General features: G+C 32.1%; 4 protein-coding genes and 1 long non-coding RNA gene across 5 annotated transcripts; 2 read left to right on the top strand and 3 right to left on the bottom strand.

The window, feature by feature from the left end:
* Nucleotides 1-1,442: 1,442 nt before the first annotated feature.
* LOC106409821 (cytosolic sulfotransferase 3-like) lies at nucleotides 1,443-3,044 on the top strand. The gene has a single exon (XM_013850376.3). It carries the CDS (start codon nucleotides 1,600-1,602, stop codon nucleotides 2,587-2,589), a length of 990 nt encoding a protein of 329 aa, XP_013705830.2. The 5' UTR covers nucleotides 1,443-1,599; the 3' UTR covers nucleotides 2,590-3,044.
* Nucleotides 3,045-3,348: 304 nt separating this feature from the next.
* LOC106407713 (inositol oxygenase 4) lies at nucleotides 3,349-6,347 on the bottom strand. Its single transcript, XM_013848588.3, has 11 exons — nucleotides 6,148-6,347; nucleotides 5,745-5,862; nucleotides 5,566-5,647; nucleotides 5,200-5,404; nucleotides 4,828-4,887; nucleotides 4,681-4,733; nucleotides 4,411-4,533; nucleotides 4,136-4,205; nucleotides 3,953-4,031; nucleotides 3,780-3,861; nucleotides 3,349-3,652 (listed from the first exon to the last, which is right to left on the bottom strand). The coding sequence occupies exons 1-11, from the start codon at nucleotides 6,176-6,178 to the stop codon at nucleotides 3,626-3,628; spliced, it is 930 nt and encodes a 309-aa protein (XP_013704042.3). The 5' UTR covers nucleotides 6,179-6,347; the 3' UTR covers nucleotides 3,349-3,625.
* A 3,310-nt stretch (nucleotides 6,348-9,657) lies between these two features.
* On the top strand, nucleotides 9,658-10,330 carry LOC125590109. The gene is made up of 2 exons (XR_007326306.1): nucleotides 9,658-9,707; nucleotides 9,821-10,330. It is a non-coding gene; the product is annotated as an uncharacterized LOC125590109 (long non-coding RNA).
* Nucleotides 10,331-10,520: 190 nt separating this feature from the next.
* Nucleotides 10,521-12,381, bottom strand: BNAC07G40140D. The gene is made up of 7 exons (XM_013849745.3): nucleotides 12,212-12,381; nucleotides 12,063-12,124; nucleotides 11,893-11,976; nucleotides 11,566-11,620; nucleotides 11,011-11,146; nucleotides 10,855-10,905; nucleotides 10,521-10,750 (listed from the first exon to the last, which is right to left on the bottom strand). The coding sequence occupies exons 1-7, from the start codon at nucleotides 12,324-12,326 to the stop codon at nucleotides 10,651-10,653; spliced, it is 603 nt and encodes a 200-aa protein (XP_013705199.1). The 5' UTR covers nucleotides 12,327-12,381; the 3' UTR covers nucleotides 10,521-10,650.
* Nucleotides 12,382-15,586: 3,205 nt separating this feature from the next.
* On the bottom strand, nucleotides 15,587-17,517 carry LOC106409122 (1-aminocyclopropane-1-carboxylate synthase 7). Its single transcript, XM_013849803.3, has 3 exons — nucleotides 17,219-17,517; nucleotides 16,816-17,111; nucleotides 15,587-16,681 (listed from the first exon to the last, which is right to left on the bottom strand). Exons 1-3 carry the CDS (start codon nucleotides 17,408-17,410, stop codon nucleotides 15,814-15,816), a joined length of 1,356 nt encoding a protein of 451 aa, XP_013705257.1. The 5' UTR covers nucleotides 17,411-17,517; the 3' UTR covers nucleotides 15,587-15,813.
* Nucleotides 17,518-18,398: the final 881 nt, after the last annotated feature.

The following is an 18,398-nucleotide window of genomic DNA, read 5'->3' as shown; positions in this document are numbered from 1 at the left end:
GTAAGGAAGACATAAAGATGTATTTCCAGTTATCACAAATATAGAATCAATTGATAACAACTTAATTATGTCCAGCGTAGGACAACAGAGAAGAGTTTCCATACCTTCTAATATTATAATATCTCACTATATTAGTGGCTAAATCAGTTTTCTCTAGCACAAATATTCACTCCATTGTTGGAGTTTAAACTTTTCTATCTCATGATATTAGTAGTTTGATCCAAAAAAAAAAGAAACAGTCAAACTGTACATTGTAATTAGAGAAAGAAAACAAACAAAAATCAACCGAAGACTTTTAAGGTATATGAAACAAAAATTAAAAATAGCAATTCTCTGCAATTAAAGAATAAGGCAATAAAATTGTAAAAATACAAAATAAAACAAAAAATATACACAGAAAGAAAGATTTAGTAAAATAAAATCATAATATAATTTTCATAACTGAAAGTGCTCAGTTACACTAAAAAGTCTAGATTTACAACATACACAATTTTATTTACATCTTTAAACATATTATCTAATTAAAATGATTCTAAAAAAGTGTCAGCATGAAGAGTTAGAAAATATACGATAAAAAAAATACATAACGTTAAAAATACATTATCACTGATCACTAAAAAATCATGTTAGTAGTAATAAAAAATGAAATGACAACACATTTATTAAAACCATAGAACGGCACGCAACAAGGTATTAAATATACAAACTACAAATTAAATATGCTCAACGCAAACACACATAAAAATGAGACATCATATTTGGATATATATATAAATAAATAATTTTAAATATATTATATTCTTGATAATTTTAAAATTACTTGTAAATTATTAAAAAGTTAATATACAAATTAAAATAAAGCAATATTTTGTAACGTCAAAATAATAAATGAATAAGAAATATATTATGTTAATAAAATAGATTTTAGATTTTAAAGACTTCTAATTCATGTAATCTTACAAAATTCAAAAATTTGTTAATTACAATTAATATTTTACCATTAGATATATTAAAATAATATTCTAGATCGATATTCAATTGTCATTTTTCAACTATTACACGTAAAATAAATATTATTAAGTACGCTTTTTTCTTGAAAAGGGGGTTTTATAGGATTGAAGTACTTTTTTCGTTTCGTGAATTTATTCGAGATGAGATTCCGATCTTTTAAACTAAGATAATTTATGTTCTATACATAATTTTAATACATAACTCTAAAATCTCGGACTTAATTCTTCATATTTTATTAGTTAATTGTGTTACATATAATAAAAATATTTACTTTAAACTAAAAATATAAAAAAATAAAATTTAAAAACTAATTATATATAATTTAATATACAAAAATTTTCATACAAATAAAAATGATAAATATAACAAATTTAAATATATTATCCGCGCGTAGCGCGGAGAAAGGATCTAGTTTATATAATGATGTGTAAATAAGAAATTGGATCAATGTTTTAACTTGATGTCTCCTAACTATTTCCTATCAGTAGTATACAAAGGTTTTTCAATATAAATAGCAGTGCTAGGAGTTTGAAGCAAACACACAAATTGTAACCAAACAAAAGTCCGCCAAGAAAGACAAAAGAAAAAATGGAGAAGAAAGAGTTATGGATTAACTTGAGAGAAGAAGATTTAACCTCAGAAACAAAGACTCTAATCTCTTCTCTTCCTTCAGATGAACCATACCTCGGTCTAAACCTCTGCAAATACCAAGGTACTTGGTATTACTACAACTTCCTCCAAGGTATCCTCAATGTCCAGAGAGGTCTTCAGCCTCAAGACACTGATATCATCATCGCATCTTTCCCTAAATCCGGTACCTTATGGATCAAGGCACTCACTGTGACCCTCTTCCAGAGATCAGAGAACCCTTCTTCTGGTGATGATCATCCTCTTTTATCCAACAACCCTCATGACCTCGTACCGATTCTTGAGATGCATCTGTATCGCGACACCCACAAACCGGACTTGACCAAGATCTCATCGTCATCTCAAAGGGTGTTCTCTACTCACATGCCGTTCCATACTCTTCAAGAAGCTCTCAAATACTCTCCTTGCAAGGTAGTGTACATTTGCAGGGATGCTAAGGATTGTATGGTGTCACGTTGGCGTTTCATTTGCAGGTGTCTGAACAAAGAAGAGGACAGAAACATTCTCGAGTCTATGTTCGAGTCCTTCTGCAGCGGGGTTGCCTTGTTTGGTCCCTTTTGGGATCATATCCTGAGTTATTGGAAAGCTAGCTTGGAAAACCCTAAGCATGTTCTGTTTATGAAGTACGATGACATGAAAACAGATCCCCATGCTCAGCTCAAGAAGCTTGCAGAGTTCTTGGGTTGTCCCATTTCTGAGAAAGAAGAAAAAAATGGATGTGTGGATGAGATCTTGGAGATGTGCTCTCTGTCTAAGCTGAGAAGTTTGGAGGTTAACATGACCGGAGAATCGGTCAATGGCATTGATAACAAGAACCATTTTCGTAAAGGGATAGTCGGTGACTGGAAGAATTATCTAACTCCAGAAATGGGGAACAAAATGGACATGATCATGGAGGAGAAACTCAAAGATTCGGGTCTCAAGTTCTGAGTTATGTTCTAAAATGCATTGTAATTATAAAGTAGCTTGTTCTTATGTATGCTTCATGCTTTAGAATTCTGAGTTATGTCATGTGTTGCTTGTGTGTGTGTGTGTGTTTCTTCCCCTGGGTGTTGTTTGTGTTCTTTAATAAAAAGTACATTTCTATAGTCAAGACTCAAGACCGTCTTGGACATAACAAATCAAACATTAATCTATAACTTCAAATTTTACAAAAGAATTTACATAAACGTTGGCTCTCAAATCTGTATGAAAAAATATATCAAAACTATTTTAAAATTGTTTAAATAACCCGCAAAATCTCAACTTGTGTTCCCTAATGCTTCCTTTCATTCATTATGTATGTGTTCATACGACGGTAATGAGAATGCTGCAAAAAGAAGGGTATCAAAAAGAAAATATTCTTTTAATAGTAATCTTAAACATCATGCTTTTTTCTCCTCTTCTACTCAGCATCAGTTACAAAAAGAAGGGTATCAAATATTTTCCTCTGTGCATGTAACACATGTTTGCTGCCCTTCTTTTTGTAACTGCTGTTGTGTTGACTCAGAAGAAAGCATGATGTTTCGGATTACTATTAAAATACATGTATTATTAGTGTTTATTTTGATTTTGAGTGGTCATATATGGCATGTTTATGCATTTCCACTCATAAACTCCAATATTGTTAACATTTAAACCAAAAAAAAACTCCAATATTGTAAACACATGATTTGTCTAATCTTGAGTAAAATGAGTTCACCAGTCGTATTTACTTTAAAATATAAATAAATTTTATTATTTATCTAATAAATCAATCTCAGGTCTTATATATCAACCACAGCGTACATACTCTTACTCGCTATGGATGATTGTGATTACATTTAGAGACGACCTGAAAATAATTAACATACGATATATATGTAATATATATAATACAATTATGCCGTAGATTCACATTAACTCGACAATGTGTTAACTTTTGTAACTTGTAAGTGAATCACAGGACTTATTACTTCATAGCCAGCTTTTTTTTCTCTCCACATTCTCACCACCTCAAGTTCTCCGGAAAATACTGTAAAATTTCAAAATAGAGTAAAGAATAATAAGTTGAAAACTCAAGAAATATTTATGTGCTTTCAGCAATTCGTCCTGTATCATTACTTTTTCTTTTTGTATAACAATATGCAGTATATACTCACTTTTCTTATAAGTGACATGTAGTAAGGCTTCACCTTCTCGACATCAACATGAACTTTGCTCTTGCTATACAAGTCGTACTTGCTGTATAAAATAACAATGATATATAGCAACTTAGAGGATCCAGTTGTGATTACGACTCAATTAATTAATCGTGTTTTAAATGTAGATGTACTTGAAAACGTGTAGCCACTTGAGGTTCTCTTTGTCTTCCTCGTTCATAAGGTGTGTGTATTCTCCAGCCGTGTGCAATGCTGTAGATATATAATTAATTAACTAAACTAAAACTTACTATTATTAAATATTACTCATTTATAATATTATCTAAAATCATAAGAAAATTAATCGAACTACTTACGGTAAAATGAGTGATATCGAATTATGAACTGTCCGGCTGACGGTAAGGTGCTTCCATTCTCCTTAGCCACCTAGGAATATAATAGTTAACCTTTAATTAATACATACGGAGTATTAGTTAACCATTAGTCACTAGTCACTTTATAATCGGGTTCGAACATAGAATAGTTAACAATTAAATTATCATTCAACTTATTGAAAATAAAATCAATTTAATATTTGGACAATATTTGATATGTAAAATATAAATTATATAAATCCAGCAAAAACAATTACCAGATACATGTAGTCGTCATGGCCCCATGACATCATTACATTGTTTAAGCCACATCCTTCTGTGTAAATACCAGATTTGGTGTTGTAGGCTTGGTTGTGAAAATCAGGATTTTCCGAAAAATACTGGTGTAAAACAAGTAAAATAAAAATGTTTTAGATCAGTTAATTATTATTTAGTCACTATTTTGTGTATATAAACTTGTTTTCACAACTTTATACACTTCTATATGATAATCTTTTTTATAATGAGATTGAATCAACTATATTTACCTTGTGATGGACGTTAGATTCATCGAATGCACACCCAACAGGAAATGTGTCACCTGAATAATTTTGTGAAAGCGAGAAAACATTTAGTTTCATTACAACATATAATAAGACAATTTAAACATTAATCACAAATTTAGCTTAAATTACCAACAGTAGCCCATTGAGGGAGTCCTCCGAATTGTGGGAGTGTAATAACCTTCCCAAGATCTGAAAATTCAATACTCATGTGATGAATCGTTCTAAACCTCAATTAGGTGTATCCAATATAATTGGATAAAATCAAATAAAAAAACGGAAAAAATAACAAAGGATCAGTTTGATATCAAAATGATCTTTAAGTGAAATGTTCCTAACAACTAAAACTTCATTTAAAGATCAGAACTGATCTGAAAGACTGAAACCAAATCAAAACCGAAGAAACTTTGAAACTTTCAACATATCATATTCTAGTTTTCCATAATTATAAGCCATATTAGATATATTTTTATTATTCATAAAAAAGAGTGTTAACAAATTTACCATGGATAAGAGCGGTTAGATGAAGCCATTCTTCGTTAGGATAATCTTTGCGGATAGCTTCCGCGGATTGAAGCAAATGCTGGATCTGAGGCTCGTCGAGATCTGGATCACTCTCGTCCACCACATCGTTAAGGAGCTCACAACATTCCCAAATGCTCATCACCATTTTATCTAATTTTCCATATTCTGCCCTCATTTTTTTCACCTACAAATACATTAAATTTGAATATGAAACAAATTTTCTATCACCTCTAAATTGTTGAAACAAATTCTATTAAAATGGATCAAAATGTTTATAACCCCCATTAATCTCAGGGAGGGTACTGTAGAGGTCTCATAAACCCTAATTAATTTGGAGACTCTTACAAAATCGACTGTCTGGTTAATGTGTTGTAATCTGTAAAACTCTTCGACGCTCTTCTGCCTCTCATTCTCAGCATCGTAGTTCCTGCGACCGCAAAACCAATGCATGCATATCGATCAGGTCAAGGTATATAGAAAGTACCACTCTATATAGATGGGGGAAGAAAAGAAAAAAAAGAAACCTGAATTGACGGCCGAATGCATTCATCTCAGGCGCCAAGAATGCTTCATCGTGTTCGCTGGCCATTGTTAAGTCTCCGGTATTGTTCTCGCTCTTCTTCTGGAATGCAGAAACTTCCTCTACTTGGAACAAAGGTAAATATATAAATTATAAATTTCTTGAAAATAGTTAGGATTTAGAAAAAAAGAGACGAAGATACATTGTTCTTCCCAAAAAGCCGAAATAATATCGATGTTATTAGCTGAAATTTCTATGAAAAAACTCCTATAAAATCGTTGTTTTCCACAAGAAAAACTATTTGGTTTTTGACATAAGCTCTCATTGATATTTGAAGGAAACATAAGCTATCATTGTAATGCTAGGGAAACTGGAAAATTTAAGAATCTAGGAGAATAGTTCCTTACCAAACATCGGCTTCTCAATAGAGATTGTCATCTTCCAAGAACGGTGAGAAATAATGCAGAGAAAGAAAAAAAGCTGGTTTTGCTTTGATCTTTAATCTTTTGCGATGAAGACTTTACGAGTTTAATGTATGTTATTTATAGTGGTAGATTGAATTGGGAGACAATTGCTCTCCTTGATATTAGGACGAAATCTAAGTCCTCGTTAACGAATTATGTATTTCCTCAAACAAATCTTTTTTTATATTTGTCCAATTTAGAAACGGCTTTTTATATATATTTCTTGTACTGTTTGTTTTATCTGAGGTTTACGACAAAAAAAAAACAATCTACGATAATAAAAAAATCCGGGATAAGATTTTCTGATGTGAGTTTTGGAAGTTTTGACTGGTTTGTAATTACTATTTTCAGTGTGTTTTTTTAGTTATTTTAGATAATTTTCTATAGTTTCCGATATTTTTGCTAGATTGATTGAATTCCCCGATAACAAAGAGGTGTCCTTAACCTGAAAATATGAATGAGTTTTGTCCTCAAAAGTATGAACGCTTGATTTGTAGCCTTGTACAAGTCAATGCACCGTTAATACAAAGCTGGGATTGACTCAGCATTACGTGGCCTATATTAATATGTTATCTCAATTCTATAGATGTGCTTTTCCACACAGGCATGACGAAATATCTACTCATCACCTACCTTCAACATGTAATGCAAATATATTTTGTGTTAGCTTTACGTCAACATAAAAATATTCATCTGTTTATTTAAGCCTTTAGGAGTCTCGTCTCTCAACCCGTTTGTCTATACCAAAGGATGATGGTTTACAGTGGCGGGTCCAGACAGATCATTTGACAGGAGCACAGATTTTAAATTAAAATAAATAATATATTATAAGTAGAATTATAATAAAGTATAAAATTATATATATATATATAATATATATGATTTTAAACTTTTTTACTGCTGACAAAAAAACTTTTTTACTACTATTATTAATCATAACAACACAATGTAAATAAAATTAATTTTAAATGTATAGAACAAGAAGTCTATATAATATATTATAAGCAAAATAATTATAAACTATAATTTTATTCGACTCATAAAATTATATTTATAATATATATAATTTTTTTAAAAACTTTACTAAATTATTAATCATAACAACACACTGTAAATAAAATTAATTTTAAATGTTTAGAAAAAGAAGTCTATATAATATTATGTCAATTTATACTACATAATTTTACTTAACACATCACAAAAAATTAAATTCTAAAATTTAAATAAAAATGAATAGATTGTTTACTATTTTAAAATTAACTAATGTTTTATTTACTAGCAATTGATAATATGGATTTAAAGACAATGATCTATACGTTGTTTGGAAAAAAGTAAATTTAAAGATGAAAATATAATGAAAGTCAGTTCAAAAGAAAAAAAGAAAGATATATAAGAAAAGAAATAATTCTGGAAAAAAGTAAAAAGAATAAAACTGAAACGTGTCAACACATAACACTAAATGCACATAAAATAATTTGTGAGTTGATCGAACTCTCAGCACTGAAACCTAATGGGGGCACTTTTACCAACATAGCTACAGAAGATTATCAGACCGGTTCTAATTGACAAAAATTATAAAAGTAGTCGGAGGCACGTACCCTCGTAGCTTGTACTGTAATCCGCCCCTGGGTTTACTTAAGAGGTCTGGTTGAATAATTTTGAGAAGTGATTTGGTTGATTTCGGTTTAAAAGATATATATTGGTTTAGTGGTTAGGGTATGGGGTATTGCATTTTCTCTGCTTCCGGTAATGTGAAAGTTTGGCATCTAATTGGTTCTCTGTAGACTGATACATGCCACTGAAGATTTTTGTTTGAACGGATAAGATATCTTCTTTAATTTGTAAAATAAGAATCTTTAATTTAGGAATACTAGTTGATCTCCCGCACCTTGTGCGGATTAATATATCTATATACCTAACCATTTTTAATTCTAATATTTATTTTTATAAAATAATAATAACTAAATTAGATACAAAATTTAATAATTAAATTAGGAAATTTGTATTTGAAATTAAATACATGTAGTATTTGGACTGAAAAGAAATCATGTGGTACCGGAAAGGATTATAAAAAATCACAACTATAAAACATTAATAAAATAACAATAGTCTAGGAGTGTTCAATTTGGTAAAACCGAACTATTTAAAGCCGAATCAAACCGAAATAGGGAAAACAGTTTTGATTTAGTAGTACCGAGTAAACTGAATGGATGCTATTTTTAAGAAACCGCAGTATATGGATATGGTTGAGTATATTAAGCGATCAAACCGAATAAACCAAAGAAACATGTTAATTCAAATATATTAAAATACTTATATATAAAATTTGTATTTCATCAATATTTCCTATAAAAATCAAAGAAATGACTATAATATTAGTCATTAAAATCATAAATTAATATAAGATAAAAGTAATGACTATATTATCAATAGATATTGTTAATATCTATTTATTAATTAAATATCCTAAATATCATGATAATTATATATTAAAATATATTTTAAAAAATAATAGTATATATATATCAGTAGAATAGTCTAATGTTATTAATCATCTTTAATATCATGATAAATATATAGATTTAAAATAAAATTTTAAATAATAATATTAATTAAACTAATGATTTATTCTAAAATTATCAAAAAATGACAAGTAAGCAAATTAACTAAAATCATGGAAAAAAATGATAAGTATGCAAAATTTTAAATAATAATATTAATTAAACTAATGATTTATCTTAAAATCATAGAAAAAATGACAACTAAGCAAATTAACTAAAATCATGGAAAAAATGACAAGTAAGCAAATTCACTTCTCAAATAATAGTATAGATATTCGTAAATGTGTAAATAGATTTACTGAATGTATTTTATATGGATATTTTGGAATTATGTCATTTTTCGAATTTGATTTAAATGTGTATTTAGGAAATTTTTTTTTGAAAATTTACAAAGATGCTTTTAAATATGTATAATATCATTATAAAATTTAGATATCAAATTCAGGAAAGTCTTCCACAACTTTAGAAAGATATCATACATATTTTAAAATATCCTATTAATATACATATAAATCAAATTCAGTAAGATATTCATAAATATATTCATGAAATTCTTCCTAAATATAAATTTGAGAAATTATTTTTAAATACACATTTATAAAAAAATTTCCCAAATTTTATGAAGATATTATACATATTTATTGATATTAGGAAGATATTTTACTTATTCAGTAAACTCAAATTCAGAAATATATCATACATATTAAGGAACTATTTTCTATAATTTCTGAAGAAAAATCTTTCCAAAAAGAAAACCTTTTCTTAAAAAATTTTTTGAAAGAGATAATTTCAATTATTTTTTTGAAATAAATGTCAAAAAATAATTATTCAAATATTTGTTTATGTTTATGTATCTTTAAATTATGGGTATAATTGCTGTTTAATTTTTTTAATGAAATCTATTGAGCTGTCTAGGCAGCTTCTCTACACTCGTCTCGCTAGGTAGACGATGTTGTAATATTGTGCCTAATCACTCCTGTTTAATAGAGGTCTTGGTGTAGATTTCTTGATGGTCTCTTTGTTGCTGTGACTGACTTGTTTATGTGGATTTGCAGCATTCGTGGACGTACTGAGTCGTTCTGGAAGGAAGTTGATCACGTGAAAGGCTTGTGGAAGAATCGTGCGGATTTGAAGGTGGAAGAGGCTGGGACTGCAGCACTTTTTGGTCTGGATTGCTTCGTATGGTTCTGTGCAGGTGAGATCGTCGGAAGAGGCTTCACTTTCACCGGCTACTACCCTCCACTTACCCTTGAAGAAACAGAGCAACCCCCACAAACAGATGCTTCCATTGAACGCTGAAAAAGCTTTTAAAATCATGAACTGGCGGTTTAGTATCGATCTCATTGCTGACATTAGAAGCATAAGTTAATTTCTTTCCTATCTATGGATAATCAGATACACCCAAAATTTGAAGCCGAGGGATCGTCAGTCATGCTAGCTCTTTAATAATATCAGTCTCAGAACTTGTTTGCAAGATTTTTTCTTTAGTTTCATTACTGTGAACAGAACCATGTTTCTTACTCGCAACAGAGATAACAGAAACAAAGTTTGGTACTTTTGAAGAATTTGATGGTACATCATCATCGTTATCATAATGGTTTTAAAATGTTTGGTAAGATGTCTCACCCTCGTACCACTAGGCCAACTAAACGCTCTCTTTGAACAATTTAGTTTAAAGTTTAAACGTAGGTAACAGGTGCGGAAGTTTGTGAATATGGTTTTGGAACTCGCCTACCAATGATTATAGACTCATGATTGACATGGAAGATATAGTTTTGCATCAATAATGAGAGATTATTCAGAAACATTCTGTTTTTAGTCAAAACTTGCACTGTTGCCATCACAGATTTACTCTCAAGTGTATTGGAATGACTTTTTTTAATCTCTACCTTGCTTTATATGCATACATATAGTTCCTTAGTTTTTTCACTTCTTCAGATGATTCCTCCAGTAGATGATCCACGTATAGACAAATTCCAGCTCCGCTTCAAAATTCAAAGTAGAGTAAGTTGATACAAAACATTAGTGCCATACACACATGATCTATATTAGACATATAAGGTTATATATACGGGATAGATGCACCAACCAAAGGGGGCCAAATGGAAGCCAGATAACATCCCACCGGAACTTCGGAAGCCTAGACCACGAGGGAGAACGGATCATTAGCACAACTCTAATAATAGTAATTATGAATGTCTACCAAATGTAAGATGGCATCTGAAAGGATGACTCTCTAGTGTACCTGAGCAAGTAATAAAGCCAAAAGATGGCCAATGCAGATCCAGGAACACAAGAGTACCAGAACCACCGTCCATGATCATTCTTCTTGTCTAGTAGCCCGACAATTGAGAGGCAGCAAGCCATGATGGCAATCCACTCTGATCCATAAAAATCAGGTGAAAAGTGTTCTAGTTGTAAGAAGAAAAAAAAACTTATGATCAAGCAACAAAATCTTGTGATGGCTGTAAGGTTTCACTATGGCCATAATAAAATGGTTCTAATAACCATACAAGCAGAGAAGCAGCAAAGATCAATCCACTCTTTCTCATTCTACACTATTCCACCAACAGACATGAAAAGTGATACTCAGGAACTACAGCCAGAGATTGACCATGTGAAAGTGGGGATTAGACTAATATGCATCTCACATATCTGTTTCTTTCCCAAACTGGCAAACGGCAAACGAGATTATGCAGTAAGGCTAGTATAGTATTCTCTGGACCACTATATCTAACGGCGAGGGACAAAGGCGATAAACCATGGATTCAAAGTAAGAACACAGAGATGTAAGACAAACCAGCTGAAATGACCATCCACGACTTAAGATCTTCCATGAAGTAGGCATGATACCGCTGCTCAGAAAAGAAAAAAATGACATCACATCAGAACTCATGAAATACAGAGAATACAATATGCATATCTTAAACAAAAGGACATCTGTATAATGCCGTTCTAAAAAGAGCGAAACATGTGCACATAACTCCACACGCAGAGGCAAACATAGTGTTATGAATACAAAAAATGTAAATCAATTTTAGTATCCTATCACCTCTCCATAGCCAAAAAAAATACAGAATCATAAACTGAGTTTTAAATTGTAATTCAACTTAAGGAGAACACGTACCAGCTCCCACGGTGACATGAACTGCTGAAAACTGGAGTAGAAGAGGAAAGCTCCGTAGGAAACCAGAAGAACGGCGAACACGCTCTACACACACAATGAAGAATATAAACATTTCTTAAAATCCACAACTCTCGAGTTTGTATTAGATACTGTTGTTCGATGAATCATACCTTCCATTGCCGACTTTGCTGAGTGTGAGCTTCTTCGAGCGACCTGACGTACTCTTCTTGCTCTGTATAACGAACAAAGTGTTTACGAACTCGCCTTACGAATCTGCTTGAGTAATTTAATTAACAGGACGAATATTAAGAAGAAGAACCTTGAGTATCAATAGGTCGAGAATCGATGTCGTCAAAAGTAGGGAGGACGAGCTTATCATCATCTTCGTCGTCGTCGCCGCGAGTTCTCCGCCATCTTCTCGCTAACTTCTTCATAGATTTTTTCTTCAGAGGATTTAGGAAATGTTCAACGTCATAGACATGGAGAGTCTGTCCACTAATAGCCAAAGACATGGAGAGTCCTTCTAGTCAAAGCCCATTTATAAGCCCATATATGAAACTCCAGTTCTTGAGCCCACAAAGAGCAATATCCCATTTGGCATTTGCTAAGAAAACTATGTGGACAATAATACAAATTACTAGGTAGGCCTGGATGTTCGGAGGCCCGTCGATTTCGGTTCGGTTGATTCGGATTTTTAGATTTTCCGTATTATGCTCATAAATCTTATTCGGATTTTACAAATTATCAGGTTGGGTTCGGTTCTTTCCAGATTCGGTTCAGATCAGATTACAACCAATGTCTAAAATCGTCCCAATATTTTTTTTTAAACCAGAAAATTTGACAAAAAAATTCAAATTATATAAATTATTCGTAAATCTAATTAAAATTAGTTAAATTATCAAAACTAAATAAAAATTATTCAAAATAACAAATAAAACAAACTACAAAAAAATCTTTAGAATACTATAAAATATCTAACATATATAAACATATTTAACTAATTTCGGATATCTTCATATTCTAATTTGGATTTCGATTTGGTTTGGATTATACCCAAACCCCAAAATACTAACCTCATAAGTTCCGTTCGGATATTTTTGTATAACGGTTTGGATTCGGTTTCTGTTTTTCAGATGGGTTTTAGGTAGGTACTTTGGTTTGGGTACGGCCATGCCTATTACTAGGCCTTGCTCATATTATTCTTTTTGGTTACATTAAGAAAAAAAAAAGAAATGGAACAGAGAGATTTGTGGTGATGTAGATAGAACTTCCAACTCAAATCTGGTAACTAAAACTGATACACACACTTTTTACCTAACCACGTTTGTGTAATGGGTACGCGTGTAATTATTTGTAGGTTTCGGGTTGTTGTACTTGTAACGTGTAGAGATAAGTCCATGAATATAACTGCCGAGCAGCTCATAAGAACGACACGAAGATGAGACCTACGTAGTTAATGATGAGACCAGCCTGTAAGCATGTTCCGCGTGTGAGGTGAGGACTGATCTGACGGCTAAGATTCTCCCAGTTGTTACGATTGACCTTTGACTCCCACAAAAAGTAGCACCAAGTTGGAAAATGCTAAGGACTCCGATCGGACGTGTGTGTATGCGAGTTTTGTTTCTTCACATTTTAATTTAGAATAGTAAGATATTTTAAAGTGATAATGTCATAATACATAAGGGTAGAACATACTTTTTGGTTTTATAGTAAAGACTTAAGACTTAAGAGTCCCTGAGAAAAGGGGACCAAACGAGAAATGATCACTCAAGTCTCAAAATAGGTCCGGACTAATTATACTTTCTTTTATTCTGGTCATCGTCAAGGGTTGGATTTGTTCAGCATTAGTCATGGACAATAAGATTTCGATATTGTATTCTACAAATTTTCATTGTCTGAAAATATAAATGATCTCACAAATATATTTTTAATACGGAAGTTTGGAAAGTCTACCCTTGCACTTGTCACAAAACCACAAATACAAATTTTAAATAGTTTGACTATATATACGAGCAACAAAATATCATAAATGTGTCCATTATAAAATACACATGAACTTAAAGTCAAAATCATTTTACGTACAAAGACTTTCCAAGCATGTTGTATATAAGAGGCGCCCAAAAATTCTACGCGTTAGTTAATCTATTCGGAGAAGCACAGAACGTAGCCGATATACCTAAAAAGTATGGTTTATGCGTCCCGTCGATTACTTAATTGGTATATAATATATATAAACCGGAAAACGAAAGATTAATGAGATTAATGATCAGTTGACATTGCATACACATGATCAAAGTATAAAACGAATATAAGAGATTGTATTAGAGTTTGACCAAAAAGGAAATTATATTAGACACGGAGATAGAGACATGCGCATGTATAATGTCAAAAGTATAAAAGTAGAAAGACTTCAAGCATGTAGATAGAATAGACTAAGTGTCGAATCGGTGATTATTTTAAAAATAATTATGCATGCAAAGTCCACTAATCACAATTTATTAATACTTCTTTGACGCTTTTAAACTCCATTTTAATAAACTTAACTAATGAGATTTCTGTTTTAACGGAGTAGTCAAATCAAATAATTCTCTTGTATAGCTGTATAAGTAGAAGCATTATTTACATATATAGTATAATATATAGTTTTGCTCCAAAAAAAGTATAATATATATAGTTATACAAGTCAAAGTATAAACTCAAAGAAACAATTGTACTTTGTTACAAGTGAATGGCATAACAAAAGTTACATATCCATATAGGTATAATCAACGAAAATATATACGTATAAAAGTGGACGAATTGATTCAGTTGACAAACATCTGAAACTGTAACTATATATTAACAAGTATGCATATTGAATTATTCAGTCCTTGTTTTCGATCTTGTGATTATCTAAAACAAGTGTATATAAAAAACTTATATCAATATGTTTAAGCTCTATTTGTTTTGCTTTACGATGTACATGTATACTTTAATTAGTTTGCCCTTAGTTTATTGTTTTATAGGTGCATCATGTAAGAAATGCCTATATTTCCGTTGCATGCAACCTCTGGACTATACCTACCATTCCGTGTTTTTAAACGTATAGAATATAGACGATCTTGTTCACAACATAATAATAATACTTATAACGGCAATTTGCATTATTTATATTTATTTTAATAGAGACCATTGTCTTTGCTGCGAGTTCATTTGTTTTTATTCATCATGTGGTATACGACCTCGGCTTTGGCCAAGGGAACGAAATAACTTGAAGAGTACTCTAGCTAGAAATGAACTAACCAATTAATACAATTATACTATGAAAATAATTAACTAGTTGATATAACTACAAAAATATTAATTCGATCTCACCGATACCGTGTTTTCGGATAAATTAAAGTAAGAGAAAAAAGGAACACCTTACTTGTTAGAGTTGTAGAGTGACCAAGTCAAAAAGACCCGACCACATAACAACACTAACCTCTTTGGAAATTACATCAACACTGACATAATCTCGTTGAAATCATTCAATTTAGACCCACTTGCTGTATACAGCAACAAATATCATCTTCAAATAAAAAAAGGTAAACAAATATTATGTGTATATATATCAATGGCCTTCAAGATCAATATGAAAATGTTTAGAGATATTTGTAATGTTCAACATGATAAACAAAAAGAATTATTCAATTTTCGTATATAACAGCAAATATTACAATCAACCTTAATAAACATGAAATTAACTTACTTCTTCCAAAGCAAGAAAACAAACAATAGTATCTAGAAAAGAGAAACAAATCAAAACCCACTTTACATAAATGGATTTCAGCTAACTGTCCTCTCTTTCCAAGAAAAAAAAAACTAATTTCCCCTTACCCCCCATGTATTAGCCATATAAAAATTAAATCGGTTTTAAACTTTTAATTTACTTCTTGTGTTTTAACAATTCAAAACCTTCCTTCGTCGGTCCATGAACTCATGTATTCTCTTCAACGCAATCTTCAAAGTCTTCTCACTCATATTAGCAAAACAAACCCTAAACCATCCAAACTCCGAGCAATGGCACGACGATCCCGGCGATATATTCAGCTTCAGTTCCTTCAAGATCACATCCCAAAGCTCGAGCTCACCTTCTTTCGTATTCGTGTTGAGCAAGAAACCCAAATTCATCCAACAGAACAACCCTGCGTTGCCCTTCAAACACTCGACCCCTTCCTTCTTAAGCCCTTCCACAATTGTCTCGTACCGTCTCCTAAGCCTTTCTCGGTTTATCCTTATGTACTTCTCCGTAAACTCCTCATCCGACAACATGGAAGCCAACATGTGTTGTGTCTGGGACGAGACAAGCGTAAAACTCGACATCCTTCTCGCTGTCCGCACAACATTATCGTTGTACGAGTAAATGGTCCCAACTCGGAAACCGGGAAGGCCAAGATCTTTGGAGAGGCTGTAAACGATGTGGACACGTTCCTTGACTGACACGTCATCGATGTTCTCTACGATTTCGGCTACGCTGGTGAATTCTGACGCGTGGAAGACGGAGCCGGAGTAGATCTCGTCGGAGACCAAGTGAATGTTCTTGCGTACGCAGAAGTCGAGGAGATCTTCTAGAACCTTCTTTTGGACCGTCGCGCCTAATGGGTTTGATGGGTTGGTTATGAGCACTCCTCGGACTCTAATGTTCGCGTCACGTGCTGTTTTGTAAGCCGCCTCGAGCGCCTCAGGGGTTATCTGAAAATGGTTCGAGCTGTCGCAATGAATCGGTACAATTCTCACTCCGGTTCTCCATCTCAAATCTCTATCGAATCTGTAATTTAAAAAAAAAAAAAATTCGGTGAATACAAATATCCTTTTAAGTAGTGTGTGTTAGTTGCAGCTATTTTTTTTGTTTAATGTAATCAAACCATATATTTAAATTTAAATATAGAAAGTGTCACGTACCCTGGATAATACGGCGTGGGGACGAGAAGTGCGTCGTTGGGATTGGCGAGGATGAAAGTTAAGAGTTCATTAGCAGCGGTGGCTCCGGCGGTGAGGACGATCCGATCAGGATCAAATCTAGCTTTACCTCCACGGATCTTTTCCATGAAGCTAGCCATGGCTTGTCTGAAATTTTTGAGACCGTGGTAGTCTTGGAACAGTGCGTTTTCTCTGAACCCACGTGATCCTTTTGATTCCCACAACGAGCCTTCTGGGTTCTTCTTCTCTAAGTAACTTTCAAGAAGATCGAACGATACCTGAAGAAGAGATGATCGAGAGTGAGAGACGATTAATATACATTAATTATCACAGAATATAATAATTATTTTTAACAAAAGTTGATAATGGGTAATAATATAATTACCTGATTCTCAGCGAGACCCATTTGAATGACACCGGAAGGGTTATGTGATTCATCGTAAGGATTTTCGTCGTAAGCTTTCCAGCCGGCGAAGTAAGGTGAATCTTCACCATGTGTGTCGGAAACTGCCACTCGAGAAAGCTCGACCTTGTTGTTGTTGTTGTCGTCGTTGTTTATCATTAGAGGAAGACCCATTTTTTTCTTTGAGCTTCGAACCTGACACGTGACAGCTCTGAAACACAATCTGAGAGAGAGAGAAGGGCTAGAGAGAGAAGTGTGTTGGAGTTATACATTTGTGTTAATGACGGACAAGTATATATAGCAGACGTGACGGAGAGGAAAGACTTTGACAAAACTGATTTTACTCCTTTTTCTTTTTATTATATAGTTTAGTTTCAGAAGAAAAAAATATGTGTAAAGAATACGGAAGATTCGATTGTGGAAAAAATAGGTTGTCATTGACTTGCAATTGGATGAATAGAAAAGAGTGTTGGCTATTTTATTTTGTTTTTATTCCGAAATTTCTCGGTTTTTCGCCAAATAGGAAATGCCACTTCTTCAAATCGTTACTTAACAAGTTCAAAACGTAATGTTGTCTAGAATTTAGTCCGGTATAATTAGTATCGTTTCCAATAAAGGAATGGGTTATTTGTTTTTAAATGTCTATGGTTTTCGGGAATGTTTCAAAATATTTGGATTTGTCATTTGCAGCTACATAAACAAAAAATATTTAAATATTGATCAACGTTTTTAAAATACTTTTTGGTATTATATAGTCCTTGGTAAAATGCAATATAGGAAACTTATTGTTTGCTACCACAAATTTGTTTTCCAAAGCTTGATACTTTTATAGAATGCTCACTAAAAACGGTGAAGACGTACTTCCAATATTTTTCCCTTGTCTAGAGGCCATAACAAAAACAAATTAAATTGGAAATACTTTTACGAAACAAAAGCTAATAGTATATATAAACAAAAAAAAAATCAGTAGTAGTTTTTTTTCCCAAAGCAGTAGTATTGTTTTAAACATAGTTGTAGATAAAATCATTTACATCTTTTTTACATTTAACTAAAATTTATATTAGAGAGTTAAATATATACCTAGTAACATTTGTTGAGGATAGTATATTAAACTCCATAGATAAATGAAATAGGGAAACAACTAAACAAAAAGTTCTGATTC

This window comes from Brassica napus, chromosome C7 (assembly GCF_020379485.1).
Source record: "Brassica napus cultivar Da-Ae chromosome C7, Da-Ae, whole genome shotgun sequence".
NCBI lineage: Eukaryota > Viridiplantae > Streptophyta > Magnoliopsida > Brassicales > Brassicaceae > Brassica > Brassica napus.
This window is presented reverse-complemented; position numbering and strand designations above follow the sequence as displayed.

Coding starts and splice junctions, on each gene's coding strand:
- LOC106409821 (XM_013850376.3), top strand. CDS start 1,600: ATGGAGAAGAAAGAGTTATGGATTAACTTGAGAGAAGAAGATTTAACC.
- BNAC07G40140D (XM_013849745.3), bottom strand. CDS start 12,326: ATGAAGAAGTTAGCGAGAAGATGGCGGAGAACTCGCGGCGACGACGAC. Junction 12,125..12,211: donor TCGACCTATTGATACTCAAG/GTTCTTCTTCTT, acceptor TTCGTTATACAG/AGCAAGAAGAGTACGTCAGG. Junction 11,147..11,565: donor GTGGATGGTCATTTCAGCTG/GTTTGTCTTACA, acceptor TTTATGGATCAG/AGTGGATTGCCATCATGGCT.
- LOC106409122 (XM_013849803.3), bottom strand. CDS start 17,410: ATGGGTCTTCCTCTAATGATAAACAACGACGACAACAACAACAACAAG. Junction 17,112..17,218: donor TGGGTCTCGCTGAGAATCAG/GTAATTATATTA, acceptor TCTCTTCTTCAG/GTATCGTTCGATCTTCTTGA. Junction 16,682..16,815: donor CCCACGCCGTATTATCCAGG/GTACGTGACACT, acceptor TTTAAATTACAG/ATTCGATAGAGATTTGAGAT.
- LOC106407713 (XM_013848588.3), bottom strand. CDS start 6,178: ATGACAATCTCTATTGAGAAGCCGATGTTTG. Junction 3,862..3,952: donor AAGTGGCTACACGTTTTCAA/GTACATCTACAT, acceptor TATTTTATACAG/CAAGTACGACTTGTATAGCA. Junction 3,653..3,779: donor ACATGTCACTTATAAGAAAA/GTGAGTATATAC, acceptor GAAATTTTACAG/TATTTTCCGGAGAACTTGAG.